This window comes from Harpia harpyja, chromosome 4 (genome assembly GCF_026419915.1).
Source record: "Harpia harpyja isolate bHarHar1 chromosome 4, bHarHar1 primary haplotype, whole genome shotgun sequence".
Classification (NCBI taxonomy): Eukaryota; Metazoa; Chordata; class Aves; order Accipitriformes; family Accipitridae; genus Harpia; species Harpia harpyja.
Window position 1 is genome coordinate 67,004,217 of NC_068943.1, and position 21,630 is coordinate 67,025,846.

Here is a 21,630-nt window from a genome sequence, read left to right on the forward strand (position 1 = left end):
GTGGCGGCCGGCGCTGCTGACGGTGCTGGCCGGGGATTACCGTCCGGCGCCGGCGGGCCCCGCTGTTGCTGCGCCCGCTCCCTCCCCGAGAGCCGGGGGCAAAGGGCGGAGCGAGCCGGGGCCGGGGCCGGGGCCGGGGCCGGGGCCGGGGCCGGGGCCGGGGCCGGGGCCGGGGCCGGGGCCGGGGCCGGGGCCGGGGCCGGGGCCGGGGCCGGGGCCGGGGCCGGCTGCCGCCGCCACCCCCGCAGGGCGCCTTCCGCAGAGATGTCCGCCAACTACATGCGGAGCTTCTCGGAGGGATGTGTGAGTACGCGGGGGCGGACCCGGGGCCGGAGCCGGGAGCCGGGAGCCGGGAGCCGGGAGCCGGGAGCCGGGAGCCGGGAGCGAGAGGTCCGGCCCCGAGGCGCCAGGGAGCCGCGCCCCGTCCCCCGTGCCAAGTACCGGGGAGCAGTGCTGGACGTCCGCCTTCAGCGGCCCGCTCAGCGGCAGGGCTTCCCGGGCGGGACGCGACCCGACGCCCACCGAGGGAGGCCTGCCCGGGTGCCAGAAATGCCCCTTTGGGGAAGCTGAAATTTGATTTGCAAGACCAAGTACCGTGAGGTTTGATGATGGCGCGGCGGTCCTTATTTTGCCATCACCTGACGTCATGCAAATCGATACAACAGCAAAACGAATGGACTTTCTTTCGGTCGAAGCGTTCAGCTCCGTCTGGTGCATTCTGCAACAGCAGAGTACAGATAAAGGCAGGGAAACAAATTAACTGATAAGGGCTACACAAGCGAATGTTTATATAAAATTAGTAGCAACAATAAAGTGTTCTAAGCCATTATTTTGTTAGAAGGCTACTGCAGCCTTCATAGGCAATCTCTCTCTCCTTTTAAAACAAGTAGAATAAAATAAATATTTTGGATAATGAAAAAGAGCAAGTAGGCCTCCAACAATAATGCTGTTCATTTTTGTTTTCATGTTGAATAACCCTGTGATTTGCAGCTCAGGCCACCAACGGTAATTGGCCAGTTCCACACTCTTTTCTTTGGCTCTGTTCATATGTTTTTCCTTGGTGTTTTAGGCTTTGCTGTTTATGGAAATGAGGCCTTGCATTTCAGCTGTGACCCAGACAAGAGAGAGGTTAATCTTTTCTGTTACAACCAGTTCAGGCCTATAACTCCTCAGGTAATTCTCTTTTTTTATTGTAGAAATCCAATGTTAAGAAAATAAACTGCAAAAATTAAACATAATTGTTCTATATAAGAAGTAGGAACTGATTGGGCTAATTATCACTTAGCTTTTTCATGAATATTTTCTTTTAACCTTTCATCTGTGACTAAATATGGAGTTGTGCTTTCTATCCTTCATAACGACAACCCTCACATTTCAGAAACCAACTGAACTTTTCAAATTAAAACATAATAGTGATTTTTACCTTCATTGTCATCTAAGTGTTTAGACATTTGATATATATTAAAAACAGACTTGCAAAATGTTCCAGTGTGTGTGTGTTTTAGCTGTCCCGATGCAGCTGTAAATGATCTGACAACTACGTTTCTGCTACATTCTAGGTATTCTGGGCATTACAGCTGGTGATTGTGCTGGTACCTGGAGCCTTTTTTCACCTTTATGCTGCGTGTAAGAGCATCAAACAGGAAGATAACCTCCAAAAGTCATTCTACACTCTTTTTTATATCTTCTCTGTTTTCTTAAGGATTATCCTTGAAGCTGTGGCTTTTTGGCTTCAGATTCAGCTGTTTGGTTTCAGAGTGAACGCAATCTACATGTGTGATGTGGGAGCACTTGGAAAAAAGTTTAACATTACCCGGTGCCTGGTGCCAGAGCACTTTGAAAAGACAATTTTTCTTATTGCAATGTACACATTTACTGTGATTACAGTGGTCTTGTGTGTTGCCGAAATTTTTGAGATCTCATGTAGAAGGCTAGGTTTCCTAAAAACTCGGTGATTTCAATCACTCCTAGTCATTTACCACCCTGTCCGCCTGTAGTTCTGTAACAACGATTTCAAGCTGTAACAAAAAACATCCCCTGCCTTCTATGCAGTGTTGCAGAAGAGAACCACACTGATGATTACTGCTGCAGAGTAGTCATCTGACACTTACTCCTCATCTAAAAACTACCTTGTTTCCATGTCAAGACCAAAGGCGGCAAGATTCACAAGAGTAACATGTTTTCACGACCTGCCACATACAAATAGTTTTGCCTCCAGAGGAGTGTGTGTGTGTGAGGAGGAGGTTAATTATAAACATATTTTTATTCACAGCTTTTCTGAACACATGCAATTGGAGCTAGTAAGTTTATTGACCTTACAGGAAAAACTATTCCAAATTTCTTACATGTTCTCATGGTTTGAGAATTAATCAGTAATGGTGGATAATCTCTGGGTACCAGAAAGCATTCAAACATTTTCCCAAGCACTGCCACTGTTGCAACCTGCATCTCAGACCCCAGGGGCAGAGACTCCTGGTTAGGCTGTGGTGACAACACATCCATGGATACCAGCTTACTTTGGAGCAGTCCAGCTAGTGTCATCTGCTAGCTGTGAATCTCCTTTTAAAAGTGAAAGACTAGCATGATATTCTTTGTGCTGACTAGAATGCCTTACGCTCATTATGTTTTGGCTTACAACGTAGAAGATTTTTACCATTTAAATGTGTGATCACATTTTGAAGGAGTGAAAGGGCTTTATGACTTAGTTTTGCATAAGAGGCTTAAAAGTGTCAAAAGAAAATCTCGGAGAAAAGCCTTTTCTGGGTCCAGTCATGTCTTGATTTCAGTGAGAATTTTGCTTGTGTGTGACTGCAGAATTGGGCCCACAGAATTTTTTGCACTGTGTGTGTCATCTAACTTCTTATTCCTCTGACTAAAGCTGCTAGAATAACAGTTAGAAAGAAGTCTGCATACTAAAATTATTCCATGCAATAAGTGTATTTGGATAGGTTACGTCTTGAACTTTATATAGATATCAGATATTTTTGTGTGTGAGTTTCTTCTTAAGGACTAATAGACATCTTAAACTTAGAAGTGATTTCATTCCTTGTGCTGAAGTAAAGTAATGAAAAAAACCAGATTTCAGAACTGGGAAGAAAGGAAGAGGTAGTTTCCTGAATAAAATATGTACAAACAGCAATCATAACAATTAGCTATTTTCCATTTGTTTTTCAAATACCCTCAAATTCTAGGAAAAAAAATGGAAGGTTTCTTCCTCTTTCATCATTTTCTACGGCTACTAAATTGAACAATTTCTGTTCTGAATCTCAATGAAACAAGAGACTTGGACTCATCACTACTTAACAGTGATCCAGGAACCAGCAAAGTCAAAAGGAATCTGTCAGCATCTTGGGATACAGTCTGAGGTCTGTAACACTGAAGGGAAGAACATCTTTGCGTCTTGAATTAAGTTTAACTTATGTGAAAAAACATTCAGCATAAACGCATAAAAAACTGAGATCCCACTGACAGCATTTGGGTCCTTCAGAAATATTTGGAAAATTCTGGAAAAATTACTACAAAAACTTTTAGCACCAACTGTTAGTTAAGCAGTCCCAGACAAGGTTGGGTTGTCAGAGCTTTGTAATCCTCACCCACAAAAGTAGTCCTCATTTCATAAATGGAATTGCATGATTTAGGTGTCTTGGATTTGATTGATTCTGGGCCATTTAAATCAAAAGTGAGTCACAACCAGATGTGTGATTTTTTAAATATGCTGATCAAGAACAAGATTACAAATGTCCATACATTCACTGTATTAAAGCATTAATGTTATTTTTTTCCCTATGGAATTAAGTTATATGTTGTCTTAAATATATGTCCAGTTGTTCTTCTGTAGATTTCAAAACACTTCAGAAAGGTCAGAGGACTGCCAAAACCCCCAGCCTCTCAGGGGACTTCCCTGTTTCCATCAAGAGCCTTGCAGAGCCAGGACTGGCACAGGGCTGCCTGAGAACCCCTGGGGGGGTCCAGGAGCTGGATTACCCACCACCATGCCCTTTCCCTTGGTGGTCAAAATCTGGAACATATTAAAACACATTCTTCTTCCACACGAGATACAATGCAGCGTTTTTTTGCATTTCCTGTGAAATTAAAATGGTCAAATTCCTCAGTTTCAGTTTTTCATTTAAAAACAAAATGTGCATTATTGCCTTTTAGTGCAAATGGTTTTCTGTGACTGATTCCGTCATTAGTTTCTGGAACAGGTTGATGGAGATATTATGTCCATGTAAAGAAACCATTTCCCCATGGTTATCAATACTTCTTCCTACATTTGCCATTTGTTTTTCCTGGCACTCATTGTATTCTCAAGTGTCTCTAAACTTTTCTTTCTTTCAGTCTTCCAAACTCCCACCACTTTTATCCTCATTTACATCAGTTTCTATCAGCTTCCTTCCACCCTTACTCCCTCTGAGATTTATAATATGCCTGCATCCATCAGTGTTGCACTGATTTTAGCTCAAATGCTTAGCAAATATTTGAGATGATCCTGAAGGCTTTTTTTGCCATTATGAAAGGAATTATATAATACTTGGGGATTCTTTGATTCAATTCTATTTCTTTACACAGCGAACATGAAGTCCTGTCTCCCAGAACACAGTAGGAATAGTTTTGTTGCTTACATCGGGGTCATATTGTAAGTGCTTCTTCGACTTTTTCGTTGTTTTCCAGCATACTCTAGCTGCCTCATTTTCACAGGCAGCACTCAAGCCAATCCCCAGCTCGATGCATTTGCAGTCAGTTTTGTCTCTAACCAGACATCATGCCCATTTCAGTTCTCACTTAACAAAAGAGCCATAATTGCTCCCTCCATCATCTTCAGTGAAACAAGCTAAATACACCCAGTAAGTGATGTGATTGCCTTCACATCAAAGGTATAGTTGCTCTGCGCCAGCCAACTTCTAGTACACCACCACAACATCCCAGTACTACAACCACTCCTTGTTCTGTTCCTTTCTTGGCTTCCTTCCTTCTTTTCAGCCATCATTTCCCTTCTGTTTTCTTTTACAGCACTCTCCCATGATAGCAATGAGACAATACAGCCACCTCTCCTACACTGTGCCTCCCTCCAACACGCATCTTTCTTTATGCCCTGGAGCATTGACATTCTCTTGCCTCGCAGACAGCCATTTTGAGACCAGGAAGAAGTCTGGCAACAAGGCCATTTAAAAGAAATTAAAAAATCATTTAACTATGCTGTCAGAATGAGAAGATGACTGACACTAAAATAATTTATATTGCAATTTGTGAGATCCATTTGAAACCGTTTTGCTTCAACAGTTCCCTTTTTTTTTGCTGTTCTTATCCCCTCTCAGCAAAACCAGAAATCCCTGGAGGTTCCTCTGAGAAAAAGTTATCTGGGAAGTGGTGATCCTGCGAGATGTACTTTCAAGGGCCGGCGGACTTGCTGACAACTGCTGGGAAGCAGCCCAGTCCAGCAAAGCGCTGTAAGCCAGGCCATGGTAGCACAAGGCTTCTCCAGGGAGTGGCAGCGGGATGAAGGGCAGAGGCCCAGGAGCAGAGTTGCGGTTCAGTGCTCGAGGGCCTCCCGGATGTCTGGCGAGCGTCGGGGCAGCCCAAGGGCAAGGTTTTTCAATCTGAAAATGGATTTTACTTGCAGATCAACCTCCACGGCGAAGGTCTGCATGGTTGTTTGGGCTGACGTGCCAAAGGAAAGGAGAGAGAAGGGCTGGTGAGGGCTTTGCCGCTCGGCCCCTGAGAGCTGGAACCAGGCCGCCATTCCCCCGGGCTGGGCCAGGAAAAGCCCCGGCCGCCCCGAGGTCTCCAGGCTCCTCCGCGCGGCGGCTGTGGGACACGTTTCAAACACTAACGAGCCACGCAAGAGGCGCATGAGGCTATTCGTCCCCGCGGACGGACGCCCGGGCAGACAACGGACGGACGGACGGACGGGCCAGTCTGCCCGGCCCCGCCCGGCTGCGGTGGCCCAAGGCCCGGTGAGGCCGCCCCACCGCCCGCCTCCTCCCAATCAGCAGGGGGCGCTCTTCCCGGGCGCACCGCCAGGGGCGGCAGCCCGCCCACCGCGCAGGCGCCCCGGCGTCCCGTGCCGGAAGCGGAAGCGGCCGGCGCCAGCCTCGGGAGGAAGAGCCGTTGTCGGCAGCCCGTTGTTGTCGCTGCGCGTCGCCACCCGCGCGATGGCGGCCACGGCGCTTCCCCCGCTTCCGCCGCAGTTCAAGAGCATCCAGCACCATCTGCGAACCGCGCAGGAGCTGGACAAGCGCGAGCCGGTGGTAGCGTACTACTGTGAGTGAGGCGGCCGCAGCGCCGCCCCGCCGGGCCCCGAGCCGGGTCCGGCCCGGCCCGTCGCGTGCCGCCCCGCCCCGCCGCCGCTCCCCGCGGCTGGGGCCGCCACCACCCCCCGGCCACCAGTCCCTGCACCGGGCGGAGCGTGCCCCTCGCTCTGTCCGCCTGGCTTGTCGGGTTGCGCCGAGTGCCTGTCGGATGGACGGAGAAGTGGGGGCGGGGGTAAGCCCCACCTCTTGGGGCGGTCCGGGCTGTTCACGGTCTTCCTTGTCTGCCGCTTCAGCTGCAAGCCCCGACCCGTCTTTCACGTGCTCTACTTTTGCAGAGTTAAGCCTCTCTGCAGTCGTAGGGCGTATGCCAGCAGCCTAAATACGTGCTTGTACGCATGTGTATAAAGTCAAGTTTGCTGTCTGTGTTGGGATAGTCCTAATAAGCACCGCAAAAAACTAACCTTCGAGAGTCTTTCTCCTGCTGATTAGACCTCCTTTCTGTCCTGTATCCGAGTAAGCAATTTGGATTTGAGAGTCTTTAATTCTTTCAAGTGTTCATTTTATTTTCTGTGAGGCTTTGTCGCTTCTTCAGGGTTCTCTAAGGGGGAAAGTGGGTGGCTCTTTTTTTGTTCGTTTCATTGAAGTGAACACAGCAAAATCTTACTTGAAGTCTTTCAAATTAATATGTAAATTTTTCAAGCTATTTTATGGCTTCTAAGCTAGTGCTTGTCAGGGTGGTCTGTGAACCTTTCTAAAAGGCTATCCACAGTTAATTAAGTAATGCAAGCCTGTTGTTAGTAGTCGTAAATTCCTGTCACAGTTAATCACCACACTTGGAAAATTTCTAAGACTAGCTGATCACCAGAAACGTATGTTTATGTTGTTTTTTTTCTTTTTATTGAGATGTGAGGCGGTCATTTGGGGGTTTTACTTGGCAATAGCTTGTCTTCAAAGAGAGTTAAATAAAAAATAGAGGTAGAACTGGTAGTTTAATTTGTAAGGCAATCTTAAGTGTAGAAGGATGAACTCATGAAATTCCGGCTTCGGAAAGCTCTGAAAAAAACGTTAGCTCAGTGTCACAAGAATAATTTTAATTTTTTTGTGTTACACAGGAATACTGTGCTAATGTGGAAGAGTGCCACCAGAGAAGCGAGGTAGCCACATATTAGAACACTGGATGTTCTCAGTAGTACTTGCTCTTTTTTGCTGGAAAAACAGGATAAATCTTACTTTGTGTGGTAGGAAGCACTAGCTAGGTCAAGTTGCACTGGGTTTTTTTTTTGTTTTTTTCTTTATTTCTTTTGGGTTTTTTAATCAGATGTAACACCCTGTCTGGTTATACAATAAAAATACTAGCATTTAGTGTAGGTAACAGAATGCAAGTCTGTTTTAAAACAGGAATGTTTTGATGGCTGATCTCTATTTTTCTTAATGTCTTTCCTATTCCGAAAGTCTTGGTGCACAGGGAAAAAAAAACAGAAACCACCTGTATTGAATAATTAGCATTTTCTGTAAAGTCCTTTGCATTCTCTGTCCTAAGTAGCCTGAAATAGCATATCATATGTTTTAATTTGAGTACTTCAGCACATCTGATTCATTACTGAGTATACTGAAGTCATATTCTAGAGATACCTTTCTCATTACCTTATTACATAAAGTAAAAAGCAGCGACACCTCTTTTTCAAGACAGGTCTTGCTTGGATCCTTTGTTCTTTTAAATACACAAAGGAGAAGAATTAATTTTCTCTAGTGTTCCACTGATGACACATATTTCCTTCCATGGTGGATGAGTTTGGGTTGACTAAAATGCAGAATTTCTGTTTCATAGGATTTTTTTGTTTTGTTATTTTAATTCTGGCTTTGAAGCAAAAATAAGGTTTATGAACCATTAATTTTGAACATTGTGGGTTTGGAACAATTATGTGGAATCCCAAAGTATTAATTATTAATATTGCTACTGTAAAAAAAAAATGTACTGTATATACTTCTAGCATGCTATGAATAATAGTGGCTTTCCTAAAAAGGTAAGTTTTTTAAACTGTAAGCCTGGGGATACAAAAAATTTTCAGGATACTTTTCAGATAATGTTTTGAAACCAACACAGATTTTATGTGGAGTTAAAGCAATGTTTCTCATTAGATGGTTCACTGAAAAGAGTGAAAATCTCTTTGTTTAGCCTTTGAAATGTGTTTTGGAGGAGCTGTATACATTTGCTATAATGTATTGTGTGGAAGGAATAGCGTGAGGAAAGCTTGGTGCGTGCTGGAACATGTGCTGTTCTCTTCTGGTACTCCTCCGCTAGCCTTGTCTGCAGGCACCACGCATGTCCTGGGACCAGGAGGGTGGTGTGGCGCAGCAGCCAGCCAAGGGGACCCTGCGGTGAAACGTCATGTGATGGGACAGTGCTGCGTGTTCTGTCTCAAGGCTGCTTGCACAGCCACTGTGTGAGGGGGAGAGTCTGAATTTTGGTCATATGACAGATGTAGCTATCAGTCTGAAGAATAGAGTAAGGTGTTTATAGCTTTGGAATGTTGCCAGAAGTGCTTCATCCCTAGAAAAAACCTTTGGTCCTAATACTGATGTTTCCACGACACAGTGGTTTTCAGTATGGACATAATGTTTGCTAGGTTTTGATTTATGTGCATTTTGGTTCAATTCCACTTGTATATTTCTGATAATAAGAGCTATGACACAAACTAATTTGAATATCAGAAGCAAGTAAACTCTGGTAAGATGTGTTCACAACCTAAAATATTACTTTCTATGGCTTAGCAATAAAATTGTCAGGAGGAACTACTTACTGGTCATGTTAGTATTTTTGTCTCTGATCAGCATCCACTGGTGCTAGAGGTGTGCTCTCAAAGCTGGAAATTTCAGTGGCAGTTACGCATTTTATTTGCATGCACCATTTTAAATTTTTTTCTCTCATGTTTTTTGGCTGTAGTTCATTTGAAGCATTAAACTAGCACAAACCAGCACTGCCACCTGAAGAGGATACTGTAGTCCTTCTCTGACCTCTCATTCCCAACCCTAATGTGCTTCAGAAACAAACATTGATGTAATTGTATGATGAAAACCAACAGTAAGCTATTTTTCAGCCAGGCCAATTCACTACCACTTAAACAGCTGTGCTCCCACACACAGATAAAGAACAAGACACAGTAGCTTGGAGCAAAGACAGGACTCCTGCTTTTTTGATATTGCTGGCATATGTTGATGTAAAGAAACTGTAATTCGATGAACATTAATCTCTGGTTTACACAATATGGATAGCTACAACAGGGATGATTTATATTTTTCAATGGCCACATAATTTTCCACATGAAAAATAAAACATTGAAGAACAACATTGATGCTCTTGTGTACCATAACATCACAGATGCTTTTTGTTGTGGTACTTGCTGGAAACACTGCAAACATTAGAAGATGGGTTTATTTCTGGTAGTCCTGTGTATTCCTTACAAAGCCTTCATGCTTAAGTCCATTTTTAGGTATTCAAATTCAAAGCGGCATATAATCAGTAGCTTTATATGTTGTTTGTAAACCATTACTTTTTTTAGCACTAGCCACTGTTAGTAGATGGACATAAATGATTGAAGCAATAAAAATATATTTGCTTCCTGACAGTATGTACCTTCAATTTACTTGGTTGTAAAATTTGTTCTACTTAGAACATAGACTGTAGAGAAATAAAGAAATCAAGTTTATTTTTTAAGTTGTACAGGACATGATCTCACAAAATAATTCTCCTTTTAAAGAGATCAGACATTTTATGGTTAATGTAAGTGTTCAGCACTGGGGTCATCTGCTACCTTCTTTTAAAATATTTACCTCCTCATACGATACTTCTTCTCACATTTCATATTATTTTGTTAATCATTGTCATTAAGTATGTAGCTTTTTCAGGTTCAGTAAAGGTCAGCTGATTCAATAGGTGTAAGGGATGCTACATTCATTGCCTAGCAAAAGGAAAATAATTGATTGGTGGTCAATAAAATAACTTTCTCATGTTAAAAACTTACATGAGTCTGACTGCTTTGAGATGTTATTCTGCAAACACAAGGAGGCAGACTTTGATAAAAAAAAAAATCTGTGGCCTGTGTAATAACTAAAGAAATTATGTATGTAACTGTGCCATAGGCAGTTTGACTCAGAAGTTGTTTTTTGAAAAATTGCAAGGTTTGAGAGGTAGTTCTGTCTTCTGAAAACTTCTGTTCTAGTATTTAAAGCGAGACTTTCCTTCATAGCTCTTGTTTCAGCCTTTCAGTAGTGTTGTTAAGCTCTTTTCAAAGATGATTGGTAGTTTATTTTATACTTCAGTACTTACTGGCCATTGATGTTCTAATTCAAAAGTATTGAGAGAATGCCAGTGAGTTGCCAGAAAAGCATTGAAGTTTTGTGATGTATAACATCCTAACACACAACAGCGTTTGCATATCCAGTGAATGCAGCATGAAAAATGATGATTCTAATAACTTCTGAAAAGCAGCACTGCGATCATTTTTGCTTTACAGTCTGCTAAACATCAGAAAACATTCATATGAGATCAGTAGACTTGATCTGTTTAAAAAAGGTATGAAGAAAATCTACAATTCTCAAATTCTTGAGATAGAAAAGCACCAGAGAAATCCTTCCAAAGGATCTTACCATTGTGTTGACATTTCTGGTTTTGTGGGATCAAGCAGGAGAGAAAAGCAGAAGAGAAAATTTTTTTCCCACAACTAGTTGACAACCTCTTGAAACAAAAGTTGTTCAGCTTTTAACAGAAATAACCATGTGACTGGCTTTTTACTTTGAAGTTTAGTCACACATCCATGAAACAAGCTTCTCGGTGCATACCAATTATAAGACTTTTTTTGTTTAATTTTATTTTTTAAAAAAAGAGACAAAAAATAAAGTTCATGGCCTGATTCAGAACCTGGGAAATATAGTTACTGTGTAATTTTACAACTGAAATACTGTTAATTTTTTACTGATCCTTCCTCAAAGCAGAGGACTAATAACAGAGATATTTTAAATGAGCTTTTAATTTATTCAACTTTTTATTGTATCTTGATGCATTTTGAATGACTAATTTAGAAGTTGCATGTAATTCCGAAGTACTAATGGAAATAAAAGTAACTGGTATTTGCTGTATTTCACTGCAGAGGTTCTGCACATACTTACTGACTTCATTTAACTGGGACATTGTAGAATTGAAATGCGTAACATAATGTTCTTATGCCATTTGTTATCTAATAAGATCAAATTCCTGAATTTTTCAGTTTAAATATTCATTTCTTTATACTAGTTTTATATAATCCATTTGTAAAAGTACATTTTCCGTATTCTCATATTGCTGGTGGCAGAAAACTGTTTTGTGTGCTACTAATACTACAAATTATTTAAAGCCTGTTATAAGAGATTACATACTGAAGAATAGATTTAATCTGTTCTTTACTCAGGATAAGTTAATCGAAATGGTCAGATATTTAAGAAGTAGATATCCATTTTGTAGTGTACTGTGAGACTTGTTTTGATTGTGCTGTGAGTATAAACTAAAAATATTTCTCCATTTCTTTTTTTTTTTTTTCCCCGTGATTTCTATTTTTTTCTGTCTTCAGTCTTAGCTTGTTTGCTCTGATTTGTTTCAAAGTTTTGTAAGTGGGAAAACCGTGCTCTTAAAACTCTGGTTTGTCTGTGGAGACAGGAAGACAGTGAGAAGTGATTGGAATAACAAAGATAAATACATAAACCCCACAGTCCTCAAAGCAAACTGTGGGTACAAGCAAAAATTAAAGATGATGATAACTATTGTGTAGTATTTTTGGCACCTGCTTTGATTACATAGGTAATATTTTAAAATAATCTGCTCTGACAGAGATAGGAATGAGAACATAAAATAGAAAAAGTGTACTTGAGAGATTGAAACTTTATTTCTGAGGTATGTGTATTTGTATAAAAGTCCTAATGTTCAATTGTATGGTGTAAAAATACTAACATGTGTTTTTCCACCGTATAATTCACAATTCTTTGGTGGATCTTTATTCAACTTGAATCTCTGGAAGTAGAATTAAGAACTGTGTTTTCCTGCCTGAGGTTTGCTGCTGCATCTGAAGAAGGGATGCATCAATATCAGCATTTCATTTTGCAGAATCGCAGAATTGCTGAGGTTGAGGGGAACTTTGTACATCACCTAGTCCAATCCCCTGCTCAAAGCATGATCAGTAGTGCAGGTTGGTCAGAACTGTGTCCAGGCAGGTTTTGAATATCCTCAAGGATGGAGACTCCACAGCTGCTGGGAGCAACCTGTTCCAGCGTGTGATCGTCCTCACAGTAGATTTTTCTTATGTTTAAATGGGATTTCCTGTATTTCATTTTGTGCCCATTGCCTCTTGTCCTGTCACTGGGCACCACTGAGAAGGGTCTGGCTTTGTCTTCACTCCCCACTGCCCCCCTCCCCACATCATGTATTTATATGCACATTGATAAGACCCTCTGAGCCTTCTCTTTTCAAGATGAAACAGTCCCAGCTCTCCACCTCTCCTGGTGTGACAGATGTTCCTAGCACTTCATCAGCTTTGTGGCCCTTCCCATGTCTTTTGTACTGGGACCCAGTGCTCCAGGTGTGTCACACCAGTGCTGGGTAGAAGGGAAAGATCACCTCAACCTGCTGGCAGTGTTCCTCCTAATGCAGCCCCGGATGCTGTTAGCAATTAAGGTCAAGAGTGCACTTTGGAAACTTAACTCATGGTCATGCCCATCTAGGGTGCTTTGGTTCACCTCACAGAGTAGTTTGAGAGCATGAAATAGGTTTCTTCCAGTTTAAACTAAACCGGAGGGTGTTATACAGGAGTGATTCAGATTGTGCTGTAATCACTACAAGCTGTTTTATTGGAATGACTTGACCATAACTAATCCAGAGTAGCTGCCTTCTCCTCCTTTTGCCTTCTTGAGATCTCAGTTACTATAAATCCTACAGTTAAGGTAGTTTTTCTGTTTTAATTAGAAATATTTCATTTTCTTTATTAGACTATAGAGACAAGCTTTGAAAAACGCTCATAGTTTAAATATTGTGCAAAAGTTTATAAACCTATGAATTCCACATATAGATCTCTTACTCAAATTTTACAAGACCAAAATTTGTCCTTAAACCACACTGAAGAATGGCAGTGTAGAATACGCAGTAATTTTCTAGGATTCATAATAGATATTATTAGATTACTTGTTTTGTCATCTAACCTTAATAATTACCACTCTTGTTTGGTTTTGCAAATTTTGTTTCACCTATTTAGTTTGCAAGTTGCTATTCTTCAAACAACAGTGAATTCTAATGTAATTTACTATAACTTTCAGTAATTTTAAGTAAGAGACATTTTGCTTGAGGTAGTTTTGACTTGACAAGGTTTGTCTAGCACGTAACATAACCTTGAAATATACTGTTATCAATCCATTTCCTTCTGTAGGATTTAGAATACTATAAAAGAATCTGAGGGGAAGAGTGGGTCATACTATCCATTTTGGTTTTGAGTTTCTCATTTAAATTTGTGCGTAGCCTTCCTTCCCCCCAATTCTGCCTCAGAATTTTTTTTTTTCTTGCATTTCTCCTTAAACTAATTTTACTTGAAAATAAATATTTAAAAGTAATTTGTTTTCTCTGGAATGTTTCAGATTTTGAATTGATGCTGCGAGCCTAATACTTATCTTGTCTTTTGCCAGTTTCCTTCAGCATCATGTAATGAAGAGGAGGTATTAGGCTCTTTGAAGTTTGTTTGCCAGTGCTATTAAATCTATTTTTTTAAAGTCTTTGAATTCAGACAATTTGGACTTAGCCATGTAGAAATACTATATATTTATGATCTGCATGCAGAAATTACATGAATGAAGTATGACACAGTAATATTCATGAAAGCAAGAATAATTAATTTTATTTTTATATGCAGATGAATTCTTTATGAAAATACATTTGTAGTAGTTTGAGTACAATCCAATTTAATGTTTTTGTGTCCCTTGCTTCCCACATTTGTATTCCAGCTGTTGTCTTCCCGTACCAAGCAGTTAACAAACATTTTTCTGTCAGTGGTTTGATAAAGGGAAGAGGAAGGTGTAGCATATGAATGAGCAATAACTTACGGCCTGAAAAAGCTTTCATCTCTTAATCAGAATCAAAATATGGCTAAAGTTTATGGCAATGCTTTTTTGTTACTATTTCATGTCAATTTGTTACTATCAAATGTCAGAAATATTCCCATTCCTAATAATTCTTTTTCTATACTAGAGAATTAAATGCATATGGGGGAAAAGAACTGTAATCTTTTGATCCTGTTAGACCAGGAAAAAGAAGGATGGATAGTAGGACAGAATTTAGAAGACAGAATCAACTTATTGTGCATGCTTGCTGGCTGGAATTTTTGTTCTTCAGTATTTTTACTTGGCACAGAGTTAGTTTAAAATGGGAGTGAGGGGAGTTTCAGTTGTTATCCAAACATAAATCTGGAATAATTTACTGTGTATTAGGAATGAATGCCTGGCACGTACTAAAGACAAAATGCTTGCTCTGAAATTGTGCTGTGTATTAGCAAAGGAAAAATAACGTGGTATTACATGACATAAATAAAAGCAGAGAAGTTTCTGTAAAGCTCACTGTATAATTCCATCCAGCACACCCACACTTAGTATTTGCTGAACAAAGATTAAGGGCAACAAATCAAGACATAAATTTTGTAGTTGTCTTGGCAAAACATTTTTCTGAGAATGATTACTTGCCAAGTCTTTATGAATTTGAAGATAAATGTCCTGTCTGCAAACTGAGAGCAAACCTTATTTTAGTTAATAATTGGCAAAACAGTTCTGTCTTCACGTGTAAAACATTACAAGTGACTTTAGCTCTACTTATAATATTAATTAATATTTAGACATTAGCTCTGTGTAGCATCTTTTACCTCCTTAGTGCTTTGCTTTATGCATAGACTACTGTTGTTGGCCACACAAAAATCTTTTTTGCTATTTGATTTAGATAAAGAGGACAAAAAATATAGGTTGTATCTGTTATGAAGCCAAGCGCATAAAACAAGCTTAAAAAGAACCAATAATTGCATTCATTTATTTGTTACCAGGTATTCCAGATCTTCATCACGAATCGTGAAGAGAGATGAGAATTACAGGTCACTTATTTCCAAGATTGTCTACATTCTTCAGATACTTCATTTAGGCTTTAAAAACTTGAAAACTTTTGCAGCTACAATGTATGGTTTTAGTTATCTTTTTATATCAGAATTTTCAGAAGCTTGGTGTTTCACAGAGGAAATTTTTTATCAAAAGTTACCAAGCAAATGGCTCCTGTAAGTCTAGTTGTTTAGTTTTACAGTATATTACTGTGGTCATTAGGGACATGCACTTTAAACATTTTTCAATGTATAGAGAGAAGTTCTGAAAAGAAAACTCTGAAATAATTTTGATCTAAAATGGAATCTCAAGTGTGGTATTTTTAAAAGGTGAAATAATGCAATTGTAATGCAGAACTCTAAGAGGATTTCTTTCTATGGTGTCCATACCATTCAGGAGATTAACTTCTAGTTATTAGAAATTGAACCACTTGCATTAAAGCAAAATTTTTGTGACTTAGCAAGCACAGTAATAATACATTCCACTGCTTTTGCAATATTATAGAAACCAGAACAGCTGTATTTAAAGGAATGTAAATAATTACTGTTTTCTTTCAGATATAGGCGGGCAAAAAACTGAACTCATGTTACATTTGGCTGTCTCAGCAGAAGTGTTGGAGGTGGTAAACTTGCAGCCTCTTGCTTATGAGTTCTTTGCTACTGAGATTACCTGTCAGCATAAACATGGAGAACAGTTCTTTGACCATTAATTGTCAGTTTAAAATTTCACTGGTTATATTAACAGAGGAAAATTATGTTTTGCTCATTGCTGCTGAAAACTCAGTAATGAAGTGAGTTTGCCCATTTGCTGCAAGTTAGACAGGAAGAGGACATGATAGATTTCCTTCACTAGATGAAAGCATGTCTTTCAGTTACTATCATGTATCCTTACCATAAGTAATATTTGTGTGATAAACTACACACAAAAGTAAAAGATAGGCAAGAGACTTCTGACACCTTGATTAGCAAAGGTAGTAGTATCCAAAGCAACACAAACCAACATGGTCTTACAGATAGCCTTCATTTAGAATACTTGGGACATTTCAAAATTAGAGAGCAGAGAGAAGGATGACAAAAGATGCAGACATGGAAAAACTTGTGTTTGGAGAGAAATTAAGATTCTTTGCCTTAGGAATAAGATGTAATAATGATACAAAAAGTATGAAGAGCAGAAGTAGTAGGCACTTTTTCCTGTTGTCTGTAATGAGGCAAGGGATTACTTGCATACTGCTCTTCATACAGGTAATTTCAAAAGCAAAATTTCAAAACACTAAAAGAGTATTATTTTTATTTCAGTAGTGTCTGTAGAGGCAAATACCAAATTATTTCACTTGCTGTCTGGTTGGTAAGTTTGATGATTGTTGATACAGGTTTTCAACCCCCAAGCCCCACTTCTGACTAGAGCAGCACTGAGTAAAGCGGTAAGTGTGCCTAAACATACTTAACATTTTTTTTGTCACTGGTGAGTTTCAAACTGTGGAGAGTGTACTTTCCTTCTGTATCTTCAGTTCATCAGTTGAAACTGATGTTCCAGGAGATTTTGACTGGTAAGGTATTGGTTTGCATTTTCTGACCTGCAGGTTGCCTTGTACTTCATTACAATCAGGTTGTTTTATCAACGGTATTTTAGTCAAGACTCCCTTTCAGTACTGAATGCTACTGGGTAGTGATGCTCTGTCAATAGTAGTTTTCACAAACATGGTACTCTTTCTTGATTACCACTTACTTGAGAAAGAAGGAGTAGCTTTTGGTGTTACCTCAAGGATTGCCTCATCAGAGGCCTGTCTCTGGGCAAGTTTTGTTATGTAGTACTCCTTTTGAACGTATTACTGTATGTGAAGAAGTGAGTATGCAAAAGTTCTGAACTTTGAAAGGTGGACTCTCTTGTTAGTGTAGCTTAAGTGTGCTTTGACCTTTTACCAGTTAATAAGATCTTGCAGGAAATCTTCTTTCCAGTTTATATAGACATTGATACAAATCGGGGTTTGATGGCTAGATGTGGTAACTGTCTCGTATAGTCAGTTGTGTGGTACAGAGATGTAATTGCTGTGACAGGTGGAACACATTTAATCTTAGCTCAGGTGACAATAATTGTCTGTAGGATGTCTCTGTTCTTAATACCTGTAGAGCTGCTGCTGCTAGAGCACCTTCATGTTTTCTTGACAGTCTGTATACGCTTTGGATAATAGTCCTTCGATCTTGAATGACCTGAGGACTCTTGGGCACCTTAGTCCCAGAGTCTTTTTTAGCAGGAAAGTGTTGTTGGTATGGAACATTGCTTGATGTCACCCATAGTGTAAATTTGTATATAGACAAGAAAAACATATTTCTTATGTGTAACTGTTGTTCTTTGACCTGTGTTCTCTGTGTGTTCAAGACTCACTCTTCTGCATTTGTTCATTGGAGTGCCTGAAGGAGTCTTTGAGTTTTTCTCAGTCTCTGACATCCTAAGGGGGGTAAGAGCTGGCTTTTTAGGGCTGCCTGCAAAGCATACAGATGTCATAGTCTTATAAATACACCCCTTTAGATATTATTGAGGAAAAAAATTGTCTTGCTTTCACTATTTAAATGGATGTATTTGCATTGAATGTGAAAAAAAGCCACATAAAGGTAACAGAAGAGTAACAATTACAAATAAACAGATCTTTTAATGATTAAACTGATCCTCAAGACTAAAGAAATTTACAAGATTTCCATTTATATGGAAACGGAGTTCTTTTTCTGTAAATGAATTATGGAAGAGATATGAAGATGCATACTTCAGCAAGTAAGATAAATCTATATCCAGTAATGACAAAGGGTTTTCTGTATTTGTCACCCTAACTCATATCAGTCTAAAATTAATTTACTTTCCTCTGAAAATATCTGATATTTGCATCTATCAAAAAGAAATAACTGATCTAGATGGCCCATAGGTCTAGCATGCATTATGTTAATTCCTAAGTTCTACATTATTAAATCATACCATGAAATGTGTTCAGGGAAGCTTACAATCAAGTATGTACTTAAAAATCAGTTTAATTGAAGACTGTAAGCATTAACTTGTTATCATGTGATTGTGGTATTTTAATCGGCAGTAGACTTAGAGTGCCTTAGGTAAAAATCTCTATCTTTTTGTGTTTGGATTTCTTTGAAATGTAATTTCAACTTTACATGTGCTGGTTTCATAATATTTAATATTAATGTGTCAGCATCCTGAAGATGAATAAGGTGGGCTTAAGAGTACATATTAGTAATTAGCTAAATATTAGTGTTGTCACTTGATGAAATCTAATAGCATAGAACCTACATAGCAATTCTTGTTAAAAACATTTCTTTCGTTTGTCATGGTCAGTTGTTGTTCATAGCCTTTATCCATTCCTGAAGTTTTGCTCAGAGTAGATTTTTACTTGGTTGTTCTTTACTGAAAACTTGAATACGAAGGTGTTAGGTTGTTTTATAAATTGTAAATGTAGGAGTAGAGAGGCATTGGAGATCACAAGTATTTTATTTATTATTTTGGGGTGTCTTTAAATGGTTGGGCAACCCAACAGCTTTAACATTGAAAAATTTGTCAGCTTTGCAGTCCCAAATAAGGAATGTACACTTTGTCTGGTTTGAATAATCAATTGTTTATGAAATGTGAAATACTACTTTTAAAATCCAGAAAAAAGAGTTAAATTGTGATGCTCACCAGCAGAACCTAGGTAGGTTTTGTAGAGAGATCTAATTTTATTAGACCAGCTGATAATAGGTGGAAAAGGCAAACTAGCTTTTGAGCATATAATGCTTTCTTCTGCAGCAAACATCAGGATAAGTGCAGTTCGAAAACAACTGTGTTACATTCGTGTTTACTGAGGTAATTTGAAGGGAAAAGGCTATCTCTAGTATATGAAGAGATGCTTGGAAGGAGAGAGATTGAAGCAAGTAAGCATCACTTGCAGAACTCTGTGTCCTGTGTGGGGTATACCATAATTATTAGCTCATGATGGTATTTGGTAGAGTTACAGCTTTTAGTTCTTAAGCTCTGCATTTGAAAGTGTTTTGTAGGACTCCCTTGAGGGTCAGGAGTGAGAGTTAGCGGAATGGCTTTTTTGTGAAAAATGCTCTGCGTTTGTTTACTGAATATTTCTGTCCATTTCCCCTTCTCTGTGTGTGTTAATCCTAGTAAATAATAGCTGTTTGTTTTTACCCACAATTTCCTGAAGCATGTAAAGTTCTGCCATGTCCATATCTAAAATTCATAGATTTTTTGGTAGTAAAAATATACTTTTTAATCAGAAGATGTTAATCATTCATTTTCAAGATCATATGAAAAACTGGCAACTTCACTTGCAGGGAAGGTTCAGTAAAGTCTCTTGTCTGATTTAAAGATCAGGTTTGTGTCTTGTGTCTTTTGATTCTATATGTATGCATATACATGGAGATAATAGATGCTTAATTCCATTTGTTAAAGTGGAGTTTTAAAGCTAACTGGTTCCTGCTACATAAAGTTCCATTTTTGAGATATACCCATACACTCTGTACATATATGTAAGTCATATGAAAATTAGTCATGTATAATTAGGGATAAAAATCTACTTGAAGTTCCTATTTGAGAGAGTTGCAAAGAAGGATGGAGGTTTTTTACAAAAGTACTTAACATTGCATAATAGTGATACAAGTATCAATCTGAAATCAGCAGGAATACTCATTGAGAAAAATAAAGCATGAATCTTCAAAAAATATCTCCTAGTATCTCTGCAAGACTGAACATACCTAGATTTCGCTGTCATTGCTGGCTAGTGCTGCAGTAGTACGTTCTTAAACCACAAGATGAGTTTGTCTTTCAGATGTGTTTGGGGGGCATTGCTTTGTTTGCTTATGGGTTTTGCCTTAGATAATCACTTCTGGGGTTTTTTGTGTGTTTTGTCTCCTTTAAAGGTCGTTTGTATGCAATGCAAACAGGAATGAAGATTGATAGTAAAACCCCAGAATGCCGTAAATTTTTATCCAAGCTTATGGATCAGTTGGAAGCTGTAAGTAGAATTTATTGCTCTCCTCTAAAATGATTCATGATGTTACTTTAATTTTTATTTAAGCTTCTGCAAATACTATCTTTTCTCTGTCATTGGTCATTGATGCAACTATTCTGTATGCAGGCATACTGTATGAATTTAAGTCGTATGTAATTGGCAGACACATTGAAAGGAGATAAAGCTATGTGTGTATGTGGGTGTTTATATGGATGTTTATGTATGCATGCACAAACATAACTGAAATTTTATACAGCAGACATTTGCCATAAGATTTTGTTTAGACAACATGATTTTACGATACTTTATTCATACGTATTCTCATGAGAAATCATAATTCATTATGAAATAAATATAGGAGTTCTAGAATACCTTTTTTACTGATTTGCTTTTGTTTCCTTGAAGTCTGTGAGAGTTATTTTCACTGCTCTAGGACTGACTAGCCTAGTCCTTGGGCGCTTTTGAAATTTTTGCCCTAAACGGTTGTACCCAGGGATTTTTTAAAACATTTTCTGAAAGATCTAGACACTTTTGATCGTATCCTCTGTTAGAGATTGGGGATCTTATACTTTGAATTTTTGTAAGCACAGTCTCACCTGTGTGGGTAGGAAATAGCTATGCCACACTCTTCTGAGTGGACCTGACAGTATTAAAAAGCAAACAACCTTAAATAGAACAGTTAAACAAAGAAAAGTCAAGTCATTGTACAGATGGTCAGTTTAAGTTCCAGGAGCTGTTTACGTTCATGTGCTGTAATTTTCAGTAGTCTCGAAGGAAGTAGTGTGTAGATTTCAAAGTTTAAGTGCTCATTTGAAAGCAGAAAGTAACATTGAAAAATGAAGCAGCGGTTCTTTTTGTGTTCAGTATTAATGATTCCATCCAAAATCTAGCCATAGCAATGCCTGAAGAGTTCATGTGAAACTAGTGCAACAGGCTTCAATTCTTCAGAAAAAAAATGAAAAGTGAACCATTGCTGTGTTTTATCTCTGATTTTTAGCAATGGAAAATCCAGTGTACAGTGACTTCTTGGTGTGTTATTTCATCAAATTTTGACATCTCTAATGGGTCTGGTTTTCATCTTCAAAAGGGAAGAGAGGTGGCAGGAGAGATGAGATTAAAACTTTGAAGGATTTTGCTCTTAATTTCCTAAGGATTTTTAAAATTTATTGGACCCCTTGTGGTACTGCAGCAACTAATCTGTCTGCAGTGTTCAGTTACCCCTTTTGTTTCAAATTTGAAAAG

The 21,630-nt window shown here is 39.1% G+C and overlaps 2 protein-coding genes across 4 annotated transcripts in view; both read left to right on the forward strand.

The window, feature by feature from the left end:
* Positions 1-264: 264 nt before the first annotated feature.
* Positions 265-2,063, forward strand: GJE1 (gap junction protein epsilon 1). Its single transcript, XM_052785823.1, has 3 exons — positions 265-540; positions 979-1,173; positions 1,560-2,063. The coding sequence occupies exons 1-3, from the start codon at positions 265-267 to the stop codon at positions 1,953-1,955; spliced, it is 867 nt and encodes a 288-aa protein (XP_052641783.1). The 3' UTR covers positions 1,956-2,063.
* Positions 2,064-6,059: 3,996 nt separating this feature from the next.
* The window catches only part of VTA1 (vesicle trafficking 1), a 41,930-nt gene continuing 26,359 nt past the window's right edge, over positions 6,060-21,630 (forward strand). The window contains exons 1-2 of one of the 3 annotated variants that reach the window (XM_052784536.1): positions 6,060-6,261; positions 20,297-20,391. In XM_052784536.1, coding sequence (XP_052640496.1) covers positions 6,153-6,261; positions 20,297-20,391 — 204 coding nt within the window. In that variant the 5' untranslated portion in view covers positions 6,060-6,152. Of the gene's footprint in view, positions 6,262-15,355; positions 15,572-20,296; positions 20,392-21,630 lie in introns of those variants that run through there. The other 2 variants (XM_052784537.1, XM_052784538.1) reach the window with 2 other exon arrangements.

Excerpts from the sequence above, each read along its gene's own strand:
- GJE1 (XM_052785823.1), top strand. The coding sequence starts at position 265 with ATGTCCGCCAACTACATGCGGAGCTTCTCGGAGGGATGTGTGAGTACG. Across the intron at positions 541-978 it reads ACCGAGGGAGGCCTGCCCGG|TGTGATTTGCAGCTCAGGCC; the intron begins GTGCCAGAAATG and ends GTTGAATAACCC. Across the intron at positions 1,174-1,559 it reads TCAGGCCTATAACTCCTCAG|GTATTCTGGGCATTACAGCT; the intron begins GTAATTCTCTTT and ends GCTACATTCTAG.